Here is a 26,985-nt window from a genome sequence, read left to right on the forward strand (position 1 = left end):
GTCCTTACACAAAGTCTGATGAGAGAGGATTTCTAATATTAATATTTCTACAACACTTGGGAACAAAGCTGAGGTTCCTGCTCCATCACTCAATTTCCCTTGCATGTGCAGTAACTGTCAGTGTATTGTGTGTGTGATATCCCCACAGAACAGAAAATATTTCCAAACAGTGTCGAAAAGACATGCGGGGCAAAAAAAAAAAAAAATGATGGGGTGGCTTTCATTAGCTGCGTCTTTGTCAGTGGTCACCAGTGATTTCACCGGAAAACTAACATTTCCCACAAGGCCACAAGGTTATCTTGTAGAATGATCTGCACCGAAAATCTTCAAAAGAACATCATGTCACCACATCAGGTAACAATAAGGAAACAATCTAAGATCTAATGTAGCATGCTTCTCATACAATGTATAGTGAGTACAAAATCAGATAAACCTAACACCTTCCACACATGTGGAGGAATGTTTAGCATATGTTCTACAACATAAGGGTTTACGCTAAGTGAGATAAGTCAGAACGCTCTGTGACCAGCTGTCAAAAGTTTGACTGTAAAGTGTTCGTTATACTATAACATACAGGACACATAGTACATAGGTCTTGTATGTTATATGTACTACAGTCCTGATCAAAAGTTTAAGACCACTTGAAAAATGGCAAAAAATCATATTTAGCATGGCTGGATCTTAACAACGTTCCAAGTAGAGCTTCAACATGCAACAAGAAGAAATGAGAGTGAGACAAAACATTTTTTGAGCATTCAATTAATTGAAAATAATGATTAAACTGCCTTTAAAAGGACAAATCTGTGCAAAGATGTGGATTCATTGTCATTTTCTGTCAGGTAGTCACATGTTGTGATGGCAAAGGCAAAATAAACTCTCCCTTTTTGAACGTGGTCGGGTTGTTGAACTGCATAAGCAGGGTCTCTCACAGTGCGCCATCGCTGCTGAGGAGGGACGCAGTAAGACAGTCATTTCGAATTTCTTAAATGATCCTGAGGGTTATGGAACAAAAAAGTCAAGTGAAAGACCCCAACAAAATTTCAGTCGGAGGATCCAATTGGCTGTCCGTCAAGACACTGGACGATCCTCGACCCAAATTAAGGCCCTTACTGGTGCTGACTGCAGCCCCATAACCATCAGATGGCATCGGAGACTGAAGGGCTTCAAAAACAAAAAACTTCTTCAAAGACCTCGTCTCCTTGAACGCCACAGAACTGCTCGTTTGGACTTTGCAAGAGAGCACCAAACATAGGACATTCAAAGGTGAAAGAAAGTTGTATTCTCTGATGAGAAAAAATTTAACCTTGATGGTGCTGATGGTTTCCAACGTTACTGGCATGACAAGCAGATCCCACCTGAGATGTTTTCTACACGCCACAATGGTCTGGGGTGCTTTTTCCTTCAGTGGAACAATGGAGGTTCAGGAATTGCAGGGGCGTCAAACGTCCGCTGACTTTGTCCAGATGTTGCAGAGAGCATTCCTTATGACTGAGGGTCCTCGTCTGTGTGGTAACGACTGGGTTTTTCAACAGGACAACGCTACAGTACACAATGACCCGCAGGACAAGGGACTTCTTCCAGGAGAATAACATCACGCTTTTGGCCCATCCTGCGCGTTCCCCTGATCTAAATCCAATTGAGAACCTTTGGGGATGGATGGCAAGGGAAGTTTACAAAAATGGACAACAGTTCCAGACAGTAGATGGCCTTTGTGCGGCCGTCTTCACCACTTGGAGAAATCTTCCCACTCCCCTCATGGAAAAGCTTGCATCAAGCATGCTGAAACAAATTTTGGAAGTGATAAACAATAATGGCGGAGCTACTCATTACTGAGTTCATGTTTGGAAGTTGGATTTCTGTTTTGGGGGGGTTTATATATTTTTTTGAGGTGTGGTCCTAAACTTTTGATCAGCTGAAAAACAGCCTGTTTCAGTTTATTCGTTGTTTTCATTAAATTGAATGCTCAAAAATGTTTTGTCTCACTCCCATTTCTTCTTGTTGCATGTTGAAGCTCTACTTGGAACCTTGTTAAGATCCAGACATGCTAAATATGATTTTTTGCCATTTTTCAAGTGGTCTTAAACTTTTGATCAGGACTGTATATGTCCTGTATGTTATAGTATAAGTAATACAGGGAGAGCGGAGAAAGCTGCTACCAGTTTTGGCAGAGGCATATCTCCCCGGAGAACAAAAAGATGAGGAAAAATATTCATTTCACCCAATCCTTGTCTCCCCCGACATGATCTGTCGGGGGAGAGTCCGAAACTCTCTTAACACACAGCCTAAGTGTGCACAGTAAAATTCCTTTAGAATAGAGACAAAAAGAATTTACTGATTAGTAAATTAAAACAATTTAGAAGATATTTCATGTATTTAGTGGTTTTCTAGGACTGTAATATTGAAGATCTGCCATTAGGGGAGAAATTCAAAAAGAAGAGGCTTGAGAAAGCATCTGAGTCGAAACATTACTCTGTCTAGATGCACTGTTTTTGAATAAACACTTGACAATGGAATTGAAGTGCTGCAGATCCCTCTTCTTTTTGAATTTGTATCTGGGACCACGAGCCAGGGTCCTACGCTGCTTGCAGTATTGGGTCCCCTGAAAACTTTTTGCCCAATTGAATAGACATATCTACAGAGGTAACATAGTGCTGCTCCATTACAAACATTTTTTGCCATTAGGATAGGGCATCTGTACCAGATTGGTGGTGTCCGACTCCTGGCACCCCAAACAACCAACTCTTTGAATGGGCTTCCGTGCTTTGGAAAAGGCCCTGGAACAGCACAGCTCCATACAATGGGTAGTGGTCATCAACGGCACTGTCATTCTGCTCCCACAGGAGGAGTGCCACAGCCCACTCAAATAACTGATTGGTCAGGAGTCAGATTGCCAACTGATCTGATGTTGTTGACCTATCCTAAGGATATCTCAAGAGTATTACAGTCCAGGCATATTACTAGGATATACAGTAGCATGAACAGTTGAGGACCAACTTCTTAGACCTTGCCAATCTAGAGAATTAGGTCCAGTCAGCTTTTCCTCTGTACAGTAGTGCTCCAGTCACATGGCACGGTTCAAGTTAAGGGATCCTTGTTGCAGGTCCTTGCATAGCAGCTGATGGAGGCTCAGTGTTCAATAAAAAACTGTAAAGGAGCCACAGTGCTTAAAGGGGTTATCCAACATTTCAGAAACAGTCTTATACCTGCCTATGGGTTGCGTTTTGTTTGGTTTGGCTGAAGTGAATGGAACTACGTTTCAATGCCACATACAACGTCTGGACAGATGCTGTTTTTGGAAGAAAGCTGCTATTTTTTCTACTTTTCTGCTACTTAATTCTGAGGATCAATGCAGTCTTGGCAGTAAGATCTCTACTAATCGGGCATGGATATCACCCTACTGATATTTCATCACTTCACATGGTGGGGAAAAAAACTTTTAAAAAAAAGTCTTTGCTCGACATTCGTACATCATCACTGATATTCTACTGTTTGAAGAAACATGTACGAAGTCTTAGAAATTGTATGAAGCTGGAACTTGGAGAGTAATAAAGAGCAATCAAGAGGGAGACGTCCAAACTAACCCTTAATAATATGTCCGAAGCGTAAGGTGACACTATATAGAAATGTAAATTCAGAACTGAGAAAGTTAATTAACAGCAGCATGTCCATCTTTACCTGATCTACAGCTAATCAAGAGGTGGACTAGAACGTATAACGTGTTTAATTAGAATGTCACAAGTGTTGAAATCTGCTGTCGACAGATGAGATTTTATGTTCAGTGCTCAACATTAAGGTATTCCACCGAGAGACGTATTTAGATTAAGCACTATGTATGTTCTTATTTAGTGTAACAATAACATTTAGCTGATGGATTGAGGGTTGGATACAAAGTTGTACATATGATGTTCTTTCTAAAGATTCTCATTTTATTGCTGATGGTACTTCAGGGCCTGCAAGACAGCAGGAATTTCCGCAAACTGGAATACAGAATTAGCTAATGTTTCATACACTTCTCATTGTTTAATTGCTTGGTGGATTGTGTTCGGGGCAGACAATTTAAATAAATATGTGACCCAGACATAAAGCAAGTGCTTAAACACATTTGAATTTCAATCACAGACTAGCAAATCCACTTATAATAAATACAATGATTTGATTGTCAAGTGCTGCGGAATATGCTGATATTAATAAAGCTTATTACTATAAATAATAATTTCCTTGAAATAAAATTTACAAAATCCTGTAAGGTTCTCTTGTCCTACAGACCCATGAGCTGACAACGTTTTTATAGGAAATTATGTCATCCAATGACAGATCTCAGGGTCCCCCAAACAGGGGCTACTAAAATATATGCTTTGTGCTCACTGCTTCCCTGCTCCTCCGAGTGGGCATGGGCACCACATCACTAATCCAACCAGTCCGTCTTTACAAGGTTGTCCTCCTCTGCCTGTCAAAGGCCGGAAGAAGCCTTTTGGGCGAAAAAGTGTTGGGGCATTGGGTGTCCTTTATACTGTGTGTATTATTTTCATTATTGATTCATCCCTCCTGGTATATTTTCATCACATTACTCTTATTATTATGGGGTTTATGTTTCATGTGTAGATGGTTTACCAGCAAGAGCATTATTGTCAGTTTATTACCTGACTTAGTATGGCACCCTCTCGTTTTTGTGTGGGTGGGCGTCTGCTCCATGTTATTCATTGGGATTTTATTATTCAATTAGGCCTCATGCACACGGCCGTTGTTTTGGTCCGTATCAGAGTTGCAGTTTTTGCAGCTCGGATGCGGACGCATTCACTTCAATCGGGCTACAAAAGATGCGGCTAGCACTCCTTGTGCTGTCCGCATCCGTTGCTCCGTTCCGTGGCCCCGCAAAAAAATATAACCTGTCCTATTCTTGTCCGTTTTGTGGACAAGAATAGGCAGTTATATCAATGGCTGTCCATGCCGTTCCGCAAATTGCAGAACGCACACGGACACCATCCGTGTTTTGTGTAGCCGCAATTTGCGGACTGCAAAACACACAACAGTCGTGTGCATGTAGCTTTATACTAATGAAGATGTATTTTTTACACTATGGCAAGTTGTTATTTTTGCTATAGGAGTTTTTGCTTCATTTAGTACTTTATTGATTAAACTTAACAGTAAGGCCACTGTATTTAGTGTTTTTTGCCCTCTGGCTGTCAGCGGGTGTGAGTGTATATGTGTGTGTGTATATATATATACACACACACTAGCAGAAGGACCCGGCTTCGCACAGGTATATTTCATTTAATGTTTGTGTGTGCCATTAAAAGATATCAACAGTATCCACTATAACAGTGACATCTACAGTACCCCGCCCCTTTAACAGTGACCTCCACAGCAGCCTGCCCATTTAACAGTAACATCCACAGCGCCCTCCCCTTTAACAGTGACCTGCATAGTGGCCGTCCCTTTATTAGTGACCTCCTATCTCGGTAACAGTGATTTCTACAATAACCCGCCACCTTAACGGTGACCTCCAAAGAGCCCTGTTCCCTTAAAATTTGACCTCCACAACAGCCTGCCCCCTTAACAGTGACCTCTACAGTACCTCGCCCCTTAACACTGACCTCCATAGCGGACTGTCCAGTTAACTGTGATCTCCACTGTTCCCTGCCCCCTTAACAGAGACCTCCACAGCGTCCGCCCCTTTAACAGTGACCTCCACAGCATCCCATGCCCCTTAATAGTCACCTCCACAGTACCCCATCTCCTTAACAGTGATTTTCACAACACCCTATACCCTTAAGAATCCGCACTGAAATCCGCAGGTGTTTGCAGACAAATTGATGCGGATTTTCCGCATGCGGATTTTACTAAGTGAATGGAGAAAATCCAGTCAGGAAAAATGAAATAAACTGACATGCTGCGGATTTTAAAATCAGGTCAGAATCTGCGCGGAAAAAATCTGGATAGTGTGAATTGAGAATTTCAAATTCTCATAGAATACAATGTACATGACCTACGGTGCGGATTTTCCGCACAGAAAATTCGCACTGAATTCTGATGGTGTGCCTAACAGTGGCCTCTACAGCAATCTGACCCTCAACACTGACCTCCATAGCGGACCATCCCCTTAACTGTGACCACCACAGCAGTCTGCCCCTAGGGTGGCCAGAGGTCCGGTTTTAGGCCGGACAGTCCAGCTTTCAGACTCCCTGTCCTCCATCTGGCGCAGGGCCTGGACGGACACAAAAATGTCCTTTTTAACAGCTCACTCTCAGACAGCAGCACTGTGCTATCAGAGCATGAGCTGCAGGGAGAAAGTCACCCTCCCACCCACTCCTGCAGCTGACAGAAGTAGATTTTTACCTTAATTTTTTCACTCCCAACCGGACTGGCTACTGACTTAGCGGGACCTGGGGGTGGGGTTTTTAAGTCCGTCTTTTGAGGGTGGCCTGAATGGCCACCCTACCTGCCCCTTTTACTGTGACCTCCAGAGCACTCCACTCCTTAACAGTGTCAGCCACAGCGCCCTTCCCCTTAAACGCTGACCTACAGCAGTGAAGAAAAACGGCTGGGTTGTTATGGAAACCTGGTGTAAACCTGTGTGTAATGTGGAGATTAAGAGCCTTAGAGCTTCTATTGGCTGATAAGGGTCATGTGACCAGGCTTCTATTGGCTAATGCATTTTTGGGGAATATCTCAGGAACGGTATGTGCTAGAGAGCGGAGACCCGGTCTAAAGCATTCCTGGACACCTGATGTACATGTGTGCCAAATTTTGGTAGTGTAAATGCTACGGTACGGATTTCTTTAGCGGACATACACACACATACACTCAGCTTTATATATTAGATATCTCCAAACATAGGAGGAAGATTTATCAAAACTGATGTAAAGAAAAACTGGCTTAGGCTACTTTCACATCATGCGTTTTTGCTGGATCCGTCATGGGTTTAGCAAAAATGCATCCAGTATATAATACAACCGTCTGCATCCGTTCAGAATGGATCCGGTTGTATTTGTATATCCCAAATGAACAAGACAGATCTGTCACTAAATCCATTGTAAGTCAATGGGCACCAGGAACTGTTTTTTTCGTGTTCGGACTTACACTGAGTTTCATGATGGATCCATATTGATCAGTATCCCGTGACGCACTAAAAAAATGCTACTTGCGGTACTTTTGTGGGCGTCATGGGAACACAATGAAACGGAAAGCATTCTGGTGCATTCCGTTCCATTCAGTTTTGTCCCCATTGACAATGAATGGGGACAAAACTGAAGCGTTTTCCTCCGGTATCGAGATCCTTTGACGGCTCTCAATACTGGTAAGGAAAACGTAGATGTGAAAGTAGCCTTAGTTGTCCATAGCAATGAGATTCCACCTTTCATTTTTGACAGCTCCTTTGAAAATTTAAGGTGAAATCCTTTTCACCAGTTTTGATAAGTCTCCCCTACAGTATGTCTCATTTACTGACGAAAAAAATTATTTACTTCCTGAATTTTTACATTTTGGAGTCATGTCGAGGTTTTGTGTCGAGTGACCACCAAATCCACCCAGTGTCAAGACTGGCAGGACTGATCCATCCATCCAAGCTCCATACAGTAGATTCGTATGTGAGGATTACATAGTAAGTAAATAGCCATGATCAGTAAAAGGGGTATTCCAGTTACTGACTGACTCATGGGGGTCTAATGGTTTACACTGGAAAAGATGATGTCTGAATAGGTAAACCACTTTAAGCAAGAAATATTCTATAATATTTTTGTCATAACGTTATAAGACAAGATGTCTAGTTTAACATGCAGTTTATGGGCAGTGTGCACCTCTGTACAGTACAATAACCGTACTAGTCCTTAAAAACCGTCATAATCAGAAATGCAAATACTAAACATTTTCCAACCTAATACTTATTCCCTAGTGCCAAGTGATCCCATCATCGTTTCACTGTCAGGGACGAGCCCTTTCTGATGAACCCTGTTAAAAGTGTTAATTACTGTGAACCGGTGGCAATAATTCAGACAATCACAGGGAACATCAAATGCGCTGACAAATTTTTATTAATGAACAGGCAAAAAAAAAAAAAGTATATACTTTTCCAACAAAAGAAAATTGAACAGGCAGCAGAAACATATTTTGTATAATAGAGAAAAAAAGAATGTCTTTCTAAGGTTCCTGACCCGAAAGATGACCCAAGATACTCGGTACATCTCCCCGGCGCAGCACCCTGAAAACACTTAACAAATGTACACGATTCTATTCATTTCAATAAAAGCCAACATGAAACAGATGAAGAGCTGGATTTTAAGAAACGTGAAATATATATTTTTTTCATTTTTTTTTTTTTTTTATAGATCAGAGGCCCAGAAAAGCCATGCAAAGCTTGGGAGAAATCCGGCAAGGGCACCAAGGAAACCAAAGTGTAAGGAAGCGCTCACAATGCTCTTGTGTCAGAAATGCATTCTTCACCCGTGTTTCAGAAGGAAGAATCTGAATACGGTGTCATGGCTGTTTAATTCTTGCCGTTCCCTTTGACAGATTATATAACAATGCACGCTATATATTTCTTGTAGAGCAGAAAGGAAAAGTCTGCGGGGTTTGGTTGGAGCAGCATGTACATCAGCCATAGAAAAATTATACAATGAGCTATGAATATTACTGTGAATATTTTATTTTATGGAAGAATATCAAAGTAGCTTACTGTGCTTTTAATAATGTGGTGATAGAATGATATCGTCTGTCCATTATCATATCATACATTTTTGCAAGTACATTGAATGCACTTATGTTCACAGAGAACCAACTAAGTTTTTCCCCTGGTTGAACCAAAATCATTCTGCCAAGAGAATGAACATTGAGTCTAATCTGTCAGAACTAGGGCTCTTTACACAATCAGCACATGTGCGGGGAAAGCTCAAACTTGAAATGTATATCCACAGGCATCCATTCACCTAATAGAGGTCAAAAAGTGAGTCTGGTGTATGTATGTATATATAAATATATATATATATATTATATATATATAGAGAGAGAGAGAGAGAGAGAGAAGAGAGAGAGAAGAGAAACAACTGCAGAGCTCACCTGTATACGTATTGGGAGGCACGGAAAAAAGCCCGGACCCGGCTTGACAATGTGAAAAAAGAAGGATGTGGAATTATATAGATAACAAAAAAGTGTGAAACAACTGAAAATATGTCATATTCTAGGTTCTTCAAAGTAGCCACCTTTTGCTTTGATTACTGCTTTGCACACTCTTGGCATTCTCTTGATGAGCTTCAAGGAGGTAGTCACCTGAAATGGTCTTCCAACAGTCTTGAAGGAGTTCCCAGAGAAGCTTAGCACTTGTTGGCCCTTTTGCCTTCACTCTGCAGTCCAGCTCACCCCAAACCATCTCGATTGGGTTCAGGTCCGGTGACTGTGGAGGCCAGGTCATCTGGCGCAGCACCCCATCACTCTCCTTCCTGGTCAAATAGCCCTTACATAGCCTGGAGGTGTGATTGGGGTCATTGTCCTGTTGAAAAATAAATTATGGTCCAACTAAACGTAAACCGGATGGCATAGCATGCTGCTGCAAGATGCTGTGGCAGCCATGCTGGTTCAGTATGCCTTCAATTTTGAAAAAATCCCCAACAGTGTCACCAGCAAAGCACCCCCACACCATCACACCTCCTCCTCCATGCTTCACCGTTCACCTTTTCTGCGTCGCACAAAGACACGGTGGTTGGAACCAAAGATCTCAAATTTGAACTCATCAGACCAAAGCACAGATTTCCACTGGTCTAAATGTCCATTCCTTGTGTTATTTAGCCCAAACAAGTCTCTCCTGCTTGTTGCCTGTCCTTTGCAGTGGTTTCCTAGCAGATATTCTACCATGAAGGCCTGATTCATACAGTCTCCTCTTAACAGTTGTTCTAGAGATGTGTCTGCTGCTAGAACTCTGTGTGGCATTGACCTGGTCTCTAATCTGAGCTGCTGTTAACCTGCGATTTCTGAGGCTGGTGACTCGGATGAACTTATCCTCCGCAGCAGAGGTGACTCTTGGTCTTCCTTTCCTGGGGCGGTCCGCATGTGAGCCCATTTCTTTGTAGCGCTTGATGGTTTTTGTGACTGCACTTGGGGACACTTTCAAAGTTTTCCCAATTTTTCGGACTGACTGACTTAAAGTAATGATGGCCACTCGTTTTTCTTTACTTAGCTGCTTTTTTCTTGCCATAATACACATTCTAACAGTCTATTCAGTAGGACTATCAGCTGTGTATCCACCTGACTTCTGCACAACGCAACTGATGGTCCCAACCCCATTTATAAGGCAAGAAATCCCACTTATTAAACCTGACAGGGCACACCTGTGAAGTCAAAACCATTTCAGGTGACTACCTCTTGAAGCTCATCAAGAGAATGCCAAGAGTGTGCAAAGCAGTAATCAAAGCAAAAGATGGCTACTTTGAAGAACCTAGAATATGACATATTTTCAGTTGTTTCACACTTTTTTCTTATGTATATAATTCCACATGTGTGAATTCATAGTTTTGATGCCTTCAGTGTGAATCTACAATTTTCATAGTCATGAAAATAAAGAAAACTCTTTGAATGAGAAGGTGTGTCCAAACTTTTGGTCTGTACTGTATAGATAGTACTGCACTTTTACTACACTGGGCCACTGCAAAACGGGTGTAGCATACATCGGGCATACACATTATATTGAGAGATTTCCCTGGCATATATGCTGAATGTAAAAGATGTTTTTATACAACCCCGTTTTGTTCAGATTTTCTGATGCAGCTTTTGAAGCCAATAGCAGAACTGAATAAAAAAATAAAAAAGAATAGTATCTGTGTTTCTTGCTTTTTCTCTGCCCAATTTCCCAATTTTAACAAGAAAAAAACCAGAATTAAAATAAATAAATAAACCTGATAAGACCTCCAATCTTCATCAGACTTCATATCACACCTCAATATCAGACCTTAGATCAGACCCCCATATTGGACCTCAGATCAGACCTCCATGTCAGACCTCTGATCAGACCCCTGTATCAGATCAGACTCCCCCACCCCTCCATGCCAGATGGCAGATCAGAGATTCAATAAATAAGCTCTCCTGCTCAGGCACCACTCTGCAGATCCGGCAGTCTCTCCTGCACCCATGGCTCCCAGTTCTTCTCTGGACCTGCACTGCACTGTCAACTGTGTATAATGTCAGGTCATAGCGTGCATACTATATCCTGATGCTTCACGCAGTCAGGACATGCGCAGAGCGGTGCCTGGATAAGGACCAGGGAGAGGTGAGTACAGGCAGGGCTAGCAGTACTACAGTCACTGTTCCCGTGAATCCTGCATACTAGTGAGTGCTTTCATAATGAAAGCACTCACTAGTATTCGCTTTATAAGACGCACTGCCACCATGGAAAATATGACAGTTTTGTAGGATAACTTGCAATTTACACATTTATGTCTTTGCTCTTTCCATACTTGAGGACATCCACATGTACAACTATCACCTACACGGAGAATGATATAAATCACTGATAAGACCTCCCTGTGCACAACTATCAGTGACTGACAGCTATCTCTGTATATACACTCATACAGGGAATGCTATCCCCTGTGTACAACTAAAGTCAGAAAGAGCAGAGATATAAATGTATAAAATAAAAGTTTTACTGAATCCATTCCCACAAAACTATATAATCGATCTGCTCAGCTCCTCCTGCTCTATAACATGCTGCCTGCAGATTACACTGCATTTTGTGGTGACAGGTTCCCTTTAAGCATTCAAGGCATAGAAAGCAATCATAAAAAGATGCCATAGAAAACAATACAACTGACAAATGGCGAAACCCTTTAAGGTCACCTGCATCGGCAGTGGTACCATCAAGCATGATTAAGGGAACCGGTTTCTCATCTGGAAGTATATAGCATTTCTTTCATCAACAGCTACAAATAAAAAAATAAATTCTAATTCCAGGCCCGTAACTTTATCATATCCATTTTCCAGTACGACCAGTACCCTCCATCAGAAAGCTGTGCTGGTCAGGTTGCATATCGAGCCAGTGGGGATAACTAGCATTTTAAGTGCAGATCTCCAAGCCTAAAACATGTAAATTTAAAGGAGGTTTGTTCCCCTGCGGATGATTTAAATGTTAAGTACATCTCCAAGTCGCAGATACACAAAATGGAATCTGAAAACTATTATCTCCGGTCGAAATGAACCTTCAATTTACTTACTGCACAGGAAGGGCAGATTCACTTCATTTTCACTGCCAGCAGGTTACCCTTTCTCTGTATAATAGGCTTCGCATGTGTAATTAACACATAAAGGCTGCTGCTGCCAGCTTTGCTTCAGGTGCATGCTGGTAGGAGTTTTCAGGACAACGGTGTGGGCTGCAATAGCTTTTAACATGGGGTTTGAAGATTAGCTATTCATTGACTGCCTGACAAAGACACGTTAAAAGGGGCGAAGGCCGGGCCCTGCTGTTGGGAGCACAGGTGTGGACAAAGCAAACATGTGGGTCATGTGGCCCGAGGAACACAGAAATTGATAGATAGACGGCATCAATAGACTCCTACGGGCTAGATTTTATCCTGCATATTTGACAAATGGAACTGCAACATGAAATTGCTAATATATGTATGATTGTGAAACCCACAATTATCGGGATGGCTCTAATTGTGCTTTTCGAAAACAAATGATTATCTTTTTCAGGGCTCGAACTTTAATTAAGCTGGTAATCGTGCGCATGGTAATTGTCTGCTACATATATTTAACACCAATTTATTTACCATTCGTACGTCTGCACGACTCGGTGGCACCTATTTCGTCTTTGACTGTGTGAAGGATGTGATGAAGCTGTGAGAGGAGGGAGGACACGGCTCGGTAGCACAATGAGCTGTAACAAGGCCATTAGCACAACAAGCGATAGGTCCTCCGCCAGTCCTCGCAGGGTTAAATTCCTGAGAACACATACCGTGCGTCCAGGCTTAATTCATATTTTCCTTCCCATTCAGGAGTCGCCATATTCTTGTGGCTTTCCAAGTAAACAGTGAGAGGAAGAAAAACATACTATGAAATGCAATGAGTCTCCCTTGTTACTGCAACTATATACCATGCGATTTGCTGACCCCAGGGCCCGCGACCCATGGCAGTAACCAGCGATACAGTATTGTCCAATGGTTGCCTGCACCTCAATCCATCAGTATCGAGGCTCTTCTATTCTGGAACTAAAGCTGGGGACCGATTCATCACTGGATCTTGCGTATAATGCAAAACATATTACCATGATTTTGGGGGAAAAAACTATATCCTAGATCAGCAACCTCCGGCCCTCCAGCTGTTCTGAAACTACAACTCCCAGAATCCTCCTTTCACTTCTGTGGGAGTTACAAGAACAGCCAAGTACATGTGCATGTTGGAAGTTGTAGTTTCAAAGCAGTTCAAGTGCCGAAGGTTGCCAATCTCTGTCCAAGATGTTCCTTTGAATGGGAGGCAGCACCAATACCCTGCATTGTGGCTACTAAGTAGATGGTGTGTAGGAAGATGGACTGATGTAAATAATGAAGAGGCTGCAGCCCCTTCAAAGAGCTGATGGGCAGGGGTGGCTGCAATTGGATCGCCAGCAACCTGTTGATGATTATTATTATTATTTTTTGCACTTATATAGCTCTACTATATTCCGCAGCGCTTTACAGACTTTATCATCATTCTGTCCCCAGTGGGGCTCACAATCTAAGTTCCCTATCAGTATGGCGGTATGAAGTAATTACATCTTATTTTCATAATCTGGCCCAGTCTTGTGCTGCACCATTGTTTTGATGCTGCTAGGGCTTGCAGAGGGTAGGATTACCAACGTAAGGTTTTACACAGTTTCAAGGATTAATCTCCTCTTTTACAGACATGTCTCTTTTTACGGCTGCCTTCATGCCCCTTTATTACAAGGTGTAATCGAGTACTGTAATGAATTACTTACTCTGTTGGCAAACAACACAGCTCTGTTACTGAGAGTTCTGCTGCCCAACATAAGAGCAGCGGCAGCGCAGCGCAACATGCCACTGTCCCATATCACTATCCTCTCTGTTGCTGGCCACAAGCCGGTCCCTGCCAGCCTTCATTGGTCTTTCATAGCAGGGCCGATTGCCAGAATCCACAGTGCCTAGTTGGCGGGCCCCCCTGCGATGAAGGCCAGATCACTCTACAGGGGTTAAAGCGTGAAACCAGAGGATTGCCACGATTATGCCTTTAGGACTAGCATAAAATCTCTTGCTCTGCCCCCTCTCTATCCAGACACTGAGAGATGCATGTGATATGTGGCTGGGGAGGGGATGGGAAAAGGCAAGATAGGCACTAGCAGGAGATAAACCTGAACCCTTCATCTCAGCCCCATCTCATCTGGGGATGGCCAATGACCACACATGTTTGCAGGTAAAACTGACATATTACATTCAGAATTGTGCAGGCATTGGGTACCACAGGTAGGTACGGCTAGGGGTTTGTAGGAGTGTCTGTCCCCTTACAGAGACATCTCATTGACAGACAGTTCATTAGTAACTAACCATACTTCATGTAAACCAATTTAAACTACAGAGAGTATAATGAGAGGGGATGTACAAGATTAGAAAAACATGTCTGCTTTCTTGCAAAACCACTTTAATTTAATCTTGTTGCATGTCAGCAACAATTTATTTTTACTCGTAGTGACAAGCAGCAACCTTCAGAGGAGTGGGGATGGTCCATCATCAGCTGCCCAGGCCAAAGAGAACCCCCACAACACACAAACCCTAAACCTCAACTTGCACGTACATGATAGCAGTCCAAATTTAATTTGACATTTCCTTGTTTTCACTTAAAAAATTGAAGGTATATATGAGTTTTCTACTATTACTTATGGGGGAAAAATTCTGGCATCTTGGGATTAGATTACTGAAGACTAGAGGTGAGCAGATCAATTCATGAAAATCAATTTGTGAGCAGTAAGGTGCTGTCCCTGCTGCTCAAGAAGAACCCCCCTACTGCTTGATTGACAGGGCCAGACATCTCGTCCAGTCCTGACAATCTCACACCTCAGCCGCTGGTGAGTGCTGTTGCTACACTTCCAGGTAGTAGCGCATGAACAGTTGCTGCTGTGGTGTGGAAGAGCCTCTGTGCTTGCACCACTATTTGGAGCAGTCTCGCAGGTTTGAGATTGTCAGGGCTGGCCGAGATGCTTGGGCCTGTCAATCAAGCGGTAGAGGGAAGCTTCTTGAGCAGCAGGGACAGCCCCTCTCTGCAAACTAGAATTCCTCAAACTGGAAATTCTAGTTTGGCACATTATTTCTTGCAAGCTTTGAGAGCCTTCTCAGCACTGCCCAAAGACCCACCCCCTATCCCACCCCCTGTGTTTTTTTTAAGTGTATTTAAATGTATGTAATTTGATTCCATGTAAGCAAGTCATTTTTACCTCAAGAAGGGGTATATCCCCGAAACGCTTTGTACCACTTGCTCAATAAAAGAACCCTGTAATCCAATCCAACAACCGGGTGGTTTTTGCGCCGTGGGACATCTCTACCTTACTGAACTACTGGCCTTCTGAGGGATTCCAGGCATCCCTGATCAGAAGTATCTATATCCCAGGCTGCTTACCATCCGCCATGAGGGGCTTCTGCTAACCATATATGTGCCTACACTAGAGTTGTGCCTATTTTAGCACAACTCTACAAGGTGAGCCTCCATTTTTGGAGATATTACTTATTTTCTATTCAAGATGTTATTACCCTATGGTGCGCCATTTTTTGTTCTACAGCTGAACAAAGCCTGCTATAATTACAGCTGATTTCTGGCATAAATGCTGGGTTTTGGATGGACAAAAACCGTTGCATGCCTTTGCGCTGGATCAGGCAGCCAGATCTCCAAAATGGAGATGTGAACACGGCCTTGCTCCATCTGGTACTTGTAGCCGTCACAGAGTTTCCTCATAAATTCTATTGGCCATGAAGTGTCCCCATAAAGAATGTCAGACCAGAGAGAGCATGCATAAACATTGTCTGCCATGAAGCATGCTCTTAAACAGTGTTGGCCCGAGATGGCTCTCCCAAACCCTGGAGCCATAGTGCTCCCGTACACTAAAGTGCACTCTCATGAGTGGAAGGAGGTCCAGGTCCTTTGTAAGAATGTCTGTTGTGACTTTTATCCGACCACCAAAGGACCTGATGGTGGGTTGATTAGAGGTAAGAGGGCACATTGTGGCTGTGGCAGCATGATTACGACACTACTGGCCGCCGAAACAGTGGCCTTACTTTGATGCACATAATGGCCACCACCAGCCCGCAGAAAGGCCAGCAGTGGTGAGAGGCAGCAGAGGAAGGAAAAGATGAGAAGCCTTGTGTACCACCTATGGACATGAAGCAAATGATAATCATCTTTAAAGGGTGTGAAGGGTTCTGTTTGTGATCCATATATTTTAAACCAATTAACCATTTACAATCTAAGTATAACCGAAGGATAATTTCAAATGTGTATGTTCGGTCTGGGAAAACATTCTCGATGTGATGACTTCATTTCCCAGACCAACCACTGCTCGTCTGGCCAAACTCATAGCATTATAATGACTTAAGATGTGAGTTCCTGACGGACCGTGGGGCTACTGTACTGTTCTCATGGAATTATGCGAGTACAGTACAGTAGACCAGCAGTAAGGCAGAAGAGCAGTGTTCGATCTGAAAAAATGCAGCCATCATATGGAGCGTGTTTCCCAGACTAAACATGCATTAGTGAAATTATCCTCAAGAAAACCACAGACTTTAAAGTGGTTATTCTATAAAAGTAATTATCCTGTGAATGGGTGATAAACGTCTGATCGTTGGGAGCCCGAAAGCTGGGACTCCTAGCGATCCCAAAAACGGAAAGTCCATGAGTCTCCTTCTTGAATGAAGCAGTGCTGCACATGTCAGTCTAGCATTCCATTCAACTGGACCACCACAAACAGCCATAAGTAATAAATACTATTTGAGGAATCACCCTTATAATGGGACCTGCACACTTTCTGCCATTTTATATTGAGTTGTAGAGTATGTCAGACATTTCTATTCTACACGTCAAAAACAAGATAAACCTGACTATAAAGCCAACGCCAACTGATGGCATTTGCCTTCAGAACAATCCTATTGCATTTAATAGGGTTGCTGACAACAGTATAACATATAGACGTCGACCACAACAAAGATGACTGAGCCTCCTACTTCCAGCTCCATCTACTGCTTTGTCTCCAACCTGGGTTTTGGCTCCCCACCAATCTGATACTGATAACCTTTCCTGAGGATTGGTCATCAATATCTCCAGGCTGGAAAAATTATTGATGTAAGACAATAATAATCAGACATTATACAGTACATGGAAATCTCTTTCTAACATAACTGGAACTAGCCCTGTACCTCACATGGATCCAGAGATCTCCGCTGTTCAATGTTCTGCTTGATTTATTTCAAGCTGGCAGCTCAGGGGCCGTGTCCTTTCTGCTGCTGCTCTCTCCCTGTAACCGTCACATCGTCTAACAGAGCGTATGGCTGGTGAAAGTTGAAGATTTAAACTGAGCAGGTGCGGTTACCTCCGTTAGGTGGACGGTGAAATAAGGAGAAGAACAAACAGCAGGTGGCGCTATACAGATGCATTTTGTTGAATAGCTCAGTGTCTATACCAAATGTTTAATTACATGCAATTACAAAAGTATTCAGATTCAGGTGCTGGATTGAAAAATAAAGAATATATATATATTTTTTTATGGTACAAGCTTTTTTTTTTTAAGCATTAATGCTGCTAATTAGAAATGTAAAGTTTATATCATCTCACATGTAGTCTGTAAATGCCTCAATCAGGAATCTGTGTGCATCCAATGTAGGACCATGATAAATGAGTCAATGTTCACCTCACCATATCCCTGTTACTCTAGAGAGCACTGTGTTATGTGTGTAGGAACTCACGGCTCAGGATGGCAGTGTAAGACTGCACAACACACCTAATGTAAAAAATAATCACATATTAGATAGTCTTACTATACCGCTAACAGTGACAGTAAACATTTGCATCTAGCCCTATCCATCCCCCCGTTACTACTTAGCTGCAGCTTTGTATCTGGAAATATCATGGACTACAGTTTCCTTTACACACTACGGCGGATAACAGCTTTTAAATGATTCATTAATATTAATATTTTAATATGTAAATGTATGTTAAATATTTTATTTTTAAACTGGGATCTTTTTCTTGTAGGCAATATACACTTTTGCAATTTTATTTTTCCAGGAAAGCTATAAAATATAAAAAAATAAAAAAGATGCAACATTAAAATAGTCTCAGAAAAAAAACATACTACTGCTTTGTGTATACAGCTCCCACGCAGGCCTATGGATCCGCAAGCTTATAATCTTCAAAGTCTGAACCTCCGTCCCGTCCCTCTCGAGCGCTTTAAAATTTAAGGGGGGGGGGGGGGGGGTCAAAAATAAAACCAGAAAGTGACACTTGACTGCAGGATCAGACTACACACAAAAGTACTTGCATGGAAGCTGTATACAACCCTACAGTGGTTTCAATATAAATTTCAGGAGCACTGAAGCAATAAAAAAAATATATAAATGTGCCTGCAAAAGAGTACATACCCTTTAAAAGTGTCATAAATAAGGTGTTTTCACATAGGGGGAGATGAGGGTAATTTTTGAGGAAGCCATTTCGTATGGTTCTGCATCCGTGCGACCACAACACAAAAGACAGGACGTGTCCTATACTCTGCCACAATGTGCAGACCATGGACCCATTGAAGTCTATCGCACCGTTATACAGTGTGCACACGGCCAGTATCTATGTTTTGCGGATCCACAGTTTGCAGATCACAAAAAAACTTACTGCCATGTGAATGACACCCAAATTTGATGCAGCTTTTTGAGTCAAAGCCAGAACTGGATATGGTAGGAAGGAGACATTTAAGTCCTCCCATTACATTTCCCAGTCCTTTTGAGTCCACTTTTGGTTTTGGCTTAAATGGGTTTTACCATTTACATAATCTACAGTGAGCTGGGAGCTTGCTGGTCTACGCTGTTTGTGTAGTCCCCATTCACGGCTATGGAAGTTATAGAAACAGTCTGCGCTTACTGTGGGTTATTCCCACAAAGATGCCTGATCGCGGTCATTAAAGCCTTTAGATGCCGTGACCAGGTGTGATCATGGCATCTAAACCTTGAAAATCCAGGAAGCGCGCTTCTGGGTTATTACCGGCATCTCCGTGCAGCCAATTTGGATGCCAGCAATTGACTTTAATACGCTGGGTCTCTCTGAAGAGACCCAGTGTATAGGAGCTGCAATTCTTATGTTGGTCAGCATAAGAAATGAGCAATTCACATGTTACCATGCTTCTGTATGGAGAGTGGTAATACTGAATAAAAAAAAATTATCGAGTGTTGTAAGCTTCCTACATTGGCGTAAAAAAATAAAATGTAAAAAAAAATATATATATAAAAAATGTAATCACCCCCTTTCCTGACAATAAAAAAATACATAAATAATAAAAAAAATATAAATATCATGGACAACTCTGCGTCCAAAAACACCCATACTATTAAACTCTAAAAATATTTTTCAAATACGGCGAATGGCGTAACGGAAAATAGTATCAAAGCGGCTGATTCACCATTTTCTCATTGCTTCTCTTACCCCCAAAAAACGACAGTCACAAAAAATGCATCCAAGTTGGATTTTTGTGTGACTGCCACATAGCAGTCGCGGCATTGCGCATGTCATAGTGTGACACCACCAACTATCATTACAAAAAATAGTTGTAACTTTTCAGCGACACCGTGTAGCCCTAGCCTAAAGCTGCAGCAAGTAACCACATGCAACCACCACACAAACCCAATACCCAGGAGACTCTAGTTCAGGGATGCACAACGTTTCCTGGTTGGGGGCCACATTGCCAGACTGAACCAATGACGAGGGCCGCAATTAAAATGTAAAGGTGTATTAACAACTGAAATATTGTACTTATGGCATATTGAACACACATTATATACCATTAATGTCTAGTTACACTTCTAGGACTCCCATCTAATGGGAGAAATACATAAAAAATACATGTGAGCAGCCACAAGACATAGGCATACATGTGTGTTACCAGATGGTTGGGGGCTGCACAGAATGGTATCAAGGGCCGCATGTGGCCCCCGGGCCGCAGGTTGTGCACCCCTGCTCTAGTTTAATCATCTAATTTTTCAAGCCAGTGACTAATCGGTTGCCCCTCCAATGGCCATTTCCATCAGTACATTGATAGCATATAAACTGCCAAATTCAGGTTTAAGTTTGATCAAAGCAGCATATGTAATCCTTTACATTCATAGCTTGGATTTTTTATAGATGCACAAAATTTAGCAGTCACTAGTTTTATCAATGATAAACTGTGTTTCAAATTTTATACATTTTATAATGTATTGGACTTTTTGTCCATTTAGACTAGGCCAGGCATGGCCAACCTGTGGCTCTCCACCTGTTGTAAAACTACAACTCCCACCATGCCCTGCTGCAGACTAATAGCTGTAGGCAGTCTGGGCATGCTGGGAGTTGTAGATTTGCAACAGCTGGAGAGCCACAGGTTGGCCATCCCTGGACTGGACTAATTGAAGCTAACAAATTGTACGGATTATTTGCTATCCGCATCCCACTAGTCCTGCGCTAGGTCATACCTATAGACCCCAAGTTGTGGTTCTTCCCATCCCGAGCCCCCCTCCTCTCCTCCATTCTCCCCATGATCATGCTACAGTTAGTAACGCTCCTTAGCTATTCATCTTTTGACAAAAACAGAAGTATTAATTAGCAACTTTCTCTTGATGTAACAAGTCTGGAGACAACACGAATCAGAACTTCAACAGGAATTCTGTTAGAATTGCAAAGTTTTTACTTAAAAGTAACAAACATTCAATTCACAAAGGAGTTAATATTAAAAAAAATATATAATAATTTGAGTTTCCGAGCAAACATTTTCCCTCATGCAGCATCATTAGTGTAAAAGTTAAAAGCACAAACAGAGCAGTGGGAGAACCTTCCACTGTTTTCCATGTCTCCCACAGAGCGGCTTCCTTAGTAACTTAATTATAAAATGTGATGAGGCATCAGCTCGCGTAGGACAGAGCGCAGTGCGGACCTTCTCACTGGAGGATAAGGAGCTACAGGCTCAAGGAATCCTGCGGCGTCTGTTTGACTTACGTGTCTTCTCTCCGTTGTGTTGATGCTACTTTACACAGCAATTAAACTCATTAAAAGCGCATGCAATTAAAAGCTTCTCTGTCCCAATCCTCGCACATGTCTGCTGTACAGAGGTCCATACAATTTTGCAACGGCAACTGCTACTACTCACAGGAACTGTGTTATACAAGCGGCTATGTACTTCACAGTCTGTCCATTTTGCAACTTTGAGATTACTTATCCCATTGACGCAAACAACGGATCCGCAAAACATGGGCACCAGCCGTATGCACTACACACTGAGGTGCAGCACAAGATAGGACATGTCCTATCTTTTGCGGTGCGGAGGAACGGAGCTGGAAGCACACAGAAGAACGTCCATGTGTTTCCGGGTTCGAGCCTCTGCAGCGCAAAAGATAGGACATGCCCTACTTTTAGGTGCATCTTGGAGATCGTAGACCCTTTGAAGTCAACGGGGCCGCACCGCGATGCGGAGTACACATGGCTGGTGCACGTGTTTTACCGATCCATGGTTTGCGGCCTGCAAAACGGACACGGCAGTCACACGGTAGTATGTATGAGGTCTTATGGTGAAATGTTAAAATAAAGCCACATCCATACTAGTGGCAGGTATTATGTTTCGGCAGAGCAGGACACCACCAGAACCCGAAGGATCTCATACACTATAACGGGGGTTTCCGGCATGAATATTGGCATTCTGTCAGACAAAATACCATTGCATGCAGTGTTTTTTTTGCCCAGCAGAATGCCAGTATTAATGCCAGAAACCTGGCAGACCCAGTTAAGGTGAATGGGATCTGTCGGGCTCCAGCTATACCGGAACATACCAGAATGCCTGCCGTAGATGCGGACATAGCTAAAAGGGGTTCTGCATCTTTTTTATTACTGAGGATCTATCCTTTGGATAAATCATCAGCATCCTGAATGTCGGACCCACGCCAATCAGCTGTTTAAGAAGGCCCTGTCGCGGTTTCCCGCAGGCCAGTGATGTCATGACTATTATCACTGGTCTGGGTGCAGCACAGACCAGTTCACAGCCCAGACCAGTGCTAATAGTCATGATGTCACTGGCCTGCAGGAAACAGCGAGAAGACTGTAGCGCTACAGTGAGCACTCAAATAGCTGATCGCTGGGGATCCCGGGTGTCGGACCCCTGCTGTTAAGATGCTGATGATCTATCATCAGTAATAAAAAGTTATAGAACCCCTTTAAATCTCTAATAGATGGCACTTCATCATGCCTCAGAATGGGAAACATTTCCACTGTGCTCATCACTGCCCTCTGTTGTTTGTCAGTAGGAATAGTGAAGGGGCTTATCCTGGTCGTGGGGTGGAACATGAAAATGGAAAAATACATGGAATTGACTAATGTGAATAAAGCGGCTCTATCACCCAGATCAACCCTACTCTACAAGACATATAGCCTGGTAGGGTTGATGCCGCTGGTTAAAACAGTACCTGTCTCATGTCACTCTGTGTTATCGCTACGGAGAAAAAAAATTAAAGGGGGTTGTCCACTTTCTGGCTACTGTTGACCAATGTGTGTGTGAGGCGATTACATGGCACTTACTAATATAGTTCTTGTTGAAATTCTGCACCATTTTCTATATTTCATAAGGCATGCTCCCTGGTTTAGAAAGTCTTTTGAGCTGCCACACATTGAGCTGTCCATAAGATGGCCGCTGATGGAGGGTCATGTGACCAGGATAATCATCTCCATTTGAGGTCTCCTCCATTCAAAGCCACTGCACCTGCCGAATGTACATGTTCTGTTGGGAGTCTAGTGCAGGTACAGTGTGTTTGAATGGAGGAGCCATCAAATGGACGTGATTTCTCTGGTCACATGACCCTCCATCAGCGGCCATCTTATGGACAGAACCTCTGTGTGGTCTGCTCAAAAGACTTTGTAAACAAGGGAGCATACCTGATAAAATATAGAAAATGGTGGTGAATTTCAACAAGGACTATATTGGTAAGTGCCATATAATCATCTCACGAACACAATGATCAACAATTACCAGAAAGTGGACAACCCCTTTAACTTTAAAATTATGCAAATGAACTATTTGAGCACCAGGAGGCGGGCTTATGTGGTTCGAGCACCACTCCGGGGACGGCCCTTTGCTTTTCATCATGACCCCCTGCCTTTAGATTGACAGAGCTAGACCACACTCACGTCAAGAATGGTTCATGCGCACATCTTCGCCCGCCAGGATGAAGCTGAAGATGTTATGTGCACGCACTGTTCTGGATGCGAGTGCGATCTTGTGCTGTTAATCTAAAAGCAGAGGGGTACTCGAACCGCATGAGCCTGCCTCCTGGTGCTCGGAAAGTTCACTTGCATAATTTGAAAAGTTTATTTTTCTCTGCAACCAAACCACCGACAGACATAAGACAGGTATTGTTTTAATCAGCGTCATCAATCCTACCAGACTATATACCTAGGGTAGAGTTGACTTGGGTGACAAAGCCGCTTTAATCATTACATAATGGTGCGTGATAGAACATTCTAATATAAATTGTACATCAACTTTCCACTGTTTTCAGGATCTCTGCTTGTTGTCAGTGTATAGAAACATTGTTGATTACAGTTAAAGGTCAAAAAACTGTCCTGACCTACTGCTGCTCACACAGCTCAGCATTTGCTACATTGTAGAAAAGAGTCAGATTAGTGCTGCAGCTTAAAGGGACAATAAAACTCTAGACACACAAAAAAATTATTAAATACATGTAAACAAATTGTCCCTTTGAGAGATGGCTGCAAGAGTGTCAGCAAGCAGTTTTGGTGAAATCTTGCAGGCAGAGAGGAGCTGTTTTATCCCCGTCTCCACCACCTTCTGCTGGAAACCAACTGTGTGCACCAGCATTAAATCACAAAACCGGAAGTTCTGCGGACAGGGGGCGGGGCTTAGTCACGAACTGACTATCATAGAGACTGGAGCCTGTGTAGTCCTAAGGCATCTGCAGAAAGTAAGCTCCAAAGCAAGAGATTGGGGAGCACTGTATGGTGGTTGTTTGCATTTTCTTTGTGGTCACATCTTTTAGAATCATAATGAAAATACTACAGGGAGAAAAAAATTCTGAAGTGAAATTGTGAGAAGATGCCACTCTTAGGCCTCATGGACACAACTGTATCCGTGCTGCAGTCCGCAAACCACAGATCTGCAAATATAGACACCGCATCTGCACCACATCTGCATTTTTCACACTCCCATCACTAGAATACAGACTAGAATAGGACATGTTCTACGATTTGTGGAATGGACACGTGGATGAGGATAGCACACATGACGTTTTTTTTTTTTTTTGTAGGAAACAAAAGCAAATGGGTACTGAACTCCTGCTCGTTTATCATCACTGATACTCAGCTGCCTGTCCTGACCTCGGACTGTTTCCAGACTATGAGTGTTGCCTGAGTCTTTAGTGCTTCACACCGTTGTATCCGATCGATCCCCATGGATCAGCTGCCAACTACACCAGGAATACTCCAAGTGGTAGAGGTCTGGTGGCTCCCCTGCATCAAAGGCCAGATCCTCATAATGGGTGAATACCAGGGGACCACCAGGACAATGACCTTAGGTTTAGCCCAAAGTCAAACCAGTTAGCAGGCACAGTGGGTCCGTTACACAGCTTAAGAGAAGAATACTCTGATTTTCAATTATATTTTTTATGGTCATATCATTTGTCCAGGTTCTATATCCTCAGTATAGGTCATCAATATCAAATCGGTGGGAGTCTGGCACCTGACATCCCCACCAACTAGTGGTCGGAGTCAGAAGCAGAAAGCTCTGCCTATTGTTTAGTGGCTGTGCACCTACTCAGATAATGGAGGTATCCTGCTCACCCTTGTTTTGTGATGATATGAATGTTCCACCTCGGGTGCACGGAAGTGAAGGTGAGACCTTGATAGTAGCAATAGAGAAGAATTTTCCAGCACCTCTAGACAAGAAGACAGCAATAAAACCTGTTCACAGGTCCTGTTGCAATCTACGCGTTTCGAACAGGCGAGTTCTTATTCATGAGTGGCCAGACAAGTTTTATTGCCGTCTCTTTGTCACTGAAAATAAAGAAAATTTCGCTCAAGAAAGTAGTGGTGCTGGAAAATTCTTCTCATGTGCACCTACTCAGCTCTCATTTACAGACGGTTTTCTAATATTCCAAATCCCTATAAAAATCTTATGACCTATAAATGACATTAATCTGTTCTGGAGTTTATAACTCAGTATATTGAAAACTAGTTGTAGATCTGGGATAAACAGACTCACCAGCAGTAGTCCAACAAGTGTGGAGGAAGAACGGGGATGTAAACATGTTGCCAGTGCATTGGAAATAACATGGCAGACGATCCATGGATACAGGCAGTCAGCTGCAAGGATATGACAATTGTAAGGTAAAATGCAAAGACAAGAACAGTAACAACAACAATATAAGGCAATTCAGTGACACCTCATTAAAAATAAGTGTAACAGATTAATAATTTGTATTCTTGTTTTTACCTTACAACCTACTAATTACTTTAGAAAGTTAACTTTTCTCTTGACCAGTGTTCTACTTTATGCCACACATGTTGTAGCTTCTATACCAGTCTAAACGGTTTAGTTCACACTGGTATCATTGTTTCCCTTATTACATAAACCATGATGGATACGACAGATCTGCTATGATCTCTTTTGCAAAGGATTTTATTGACTTTGACTGATGGTCTTGGCGGAAATCAACCATATGGATAAATCTATTGAAGTTTCTAGGTCAGTGTTCAGTCTGGCTGCTGAGCCTTCTAAACTCAGACAGTACCCAAAAACATTTAAAAGAGGCCTTAAAGAAAATGTACAGGATTTTTATACTGATGACCTATTCTCAGGATAGTCCATCAATATCACATGTGTAGGGTTTTCACGTTCAGCAGCCTTGATAACTTCTACAGCCAAAGGTAAACTTTTCCTTTAAGGAGCATCTGACATCATGAACACCCAAAATTATTATAGTGAACGGATAGCTGAAGGGTCACAGATTCACTGATGTAATCCTTATATATAAATTCACTTTCACTCCCCTGCAGTAAGTCGGCAAACAGTCCATGTCCTGCAATGTAAAGAATCTCCCAAAATACTTAGCTCAGTGAAACTGGACTCCTTGATGCTTCACTGTATTACGCCTGAGATCCGGGAATAAATAGGCTCAGTATGGCTTAGGGTGGGTTCACATCTGCGTTCTGTATTCCGTTATGGCTGACCGTTATAACATGATTATAATGGAAAAGAACTGAATCCATAAGATGGAAGTCAAAACGGAAGCCTTTAGAGGGATTCCGTTTTGATCCGTCTTAATAGAAGTCTATGGGAATCATAACAGATCTGTATGGGTCCCGTTTATGCAAGACAGAAAACAAACAGGACTTTGTTTTCCGTCTTGCATAATGGGACACAGACGGATCCGTTTTAATTCCCATAGACCTCTATTAGAACGGAAAGCAAACGAAATGCCCTTTAAAGTCTTCCGTTTTGCATTGCGTCATAATACAAGTCTATGGGCAGAAGAACGGATCCGATCTTCCGTCTTATGGATACCTTGTTATAACGGAAAGCCATAACGGAATCCCAAACTCTAGTGTGAACCCACCCTTAGCTGCATAAAAAGTTTACTAAAGTATGATAACAAATAGAAAAGATAGTTAAGTCTAAGGGTGGTGCCATATGTTCAAGTGTGTAGATGCAGTTTTTAAAAAGTCAAAATCAGAAGTAGATTATAATAGGAAAGAAAATATCAGTGACATATATTACACTTTTTCTGTTCACATAGCCACCTG

The 26,985-nt window shown here is 42.4% G+C and overlaps 1 protein-coding gene across 4 annotated transcripts in view; it reads right to left on the reverse strand.

The window, feature by feature from the left end:
- The window catches only part of DENND1A (DENN domain containing 1A), a 746,239-nt gene that overhangs the window by 367,590 nt on the left and 351,664 nt on the right, over nucleotides 1-26,985 (reverse strand). For all 4 annotated transcript variants that reach the window (XM_044305779.1, XM_044305777.1, XM_044305778.1 and 1 more), the window contains exon 10: nucleotides 25,445-25,545. In XM_044305779.1, the coding sequence (XP_044161714.1) occupies nucleotides 25,445-25,545 (101 nt within the window). The remainder of the gene's footprint in view (nucleotides 1-25,444; nucleotides 25,546-26,985) is intronic.

The sequence above is a fragment of the Bufo gargarizans genome, chromosome 9 (genome assembly GCF_014858855.1).
Source record: "Bufo gargarizans isolate SCDJY-AF-19 chromosome 9, ASM1485885v1, whole genome shotgun sequence".
In the NCBI taxonomy this organism is placed as follows: domain Eukaryota; kingdom Metazoa; phylum Chordata; class Amphibia; order Anura; family Bufonidae; genus Bufo; species Bufo gargarizans.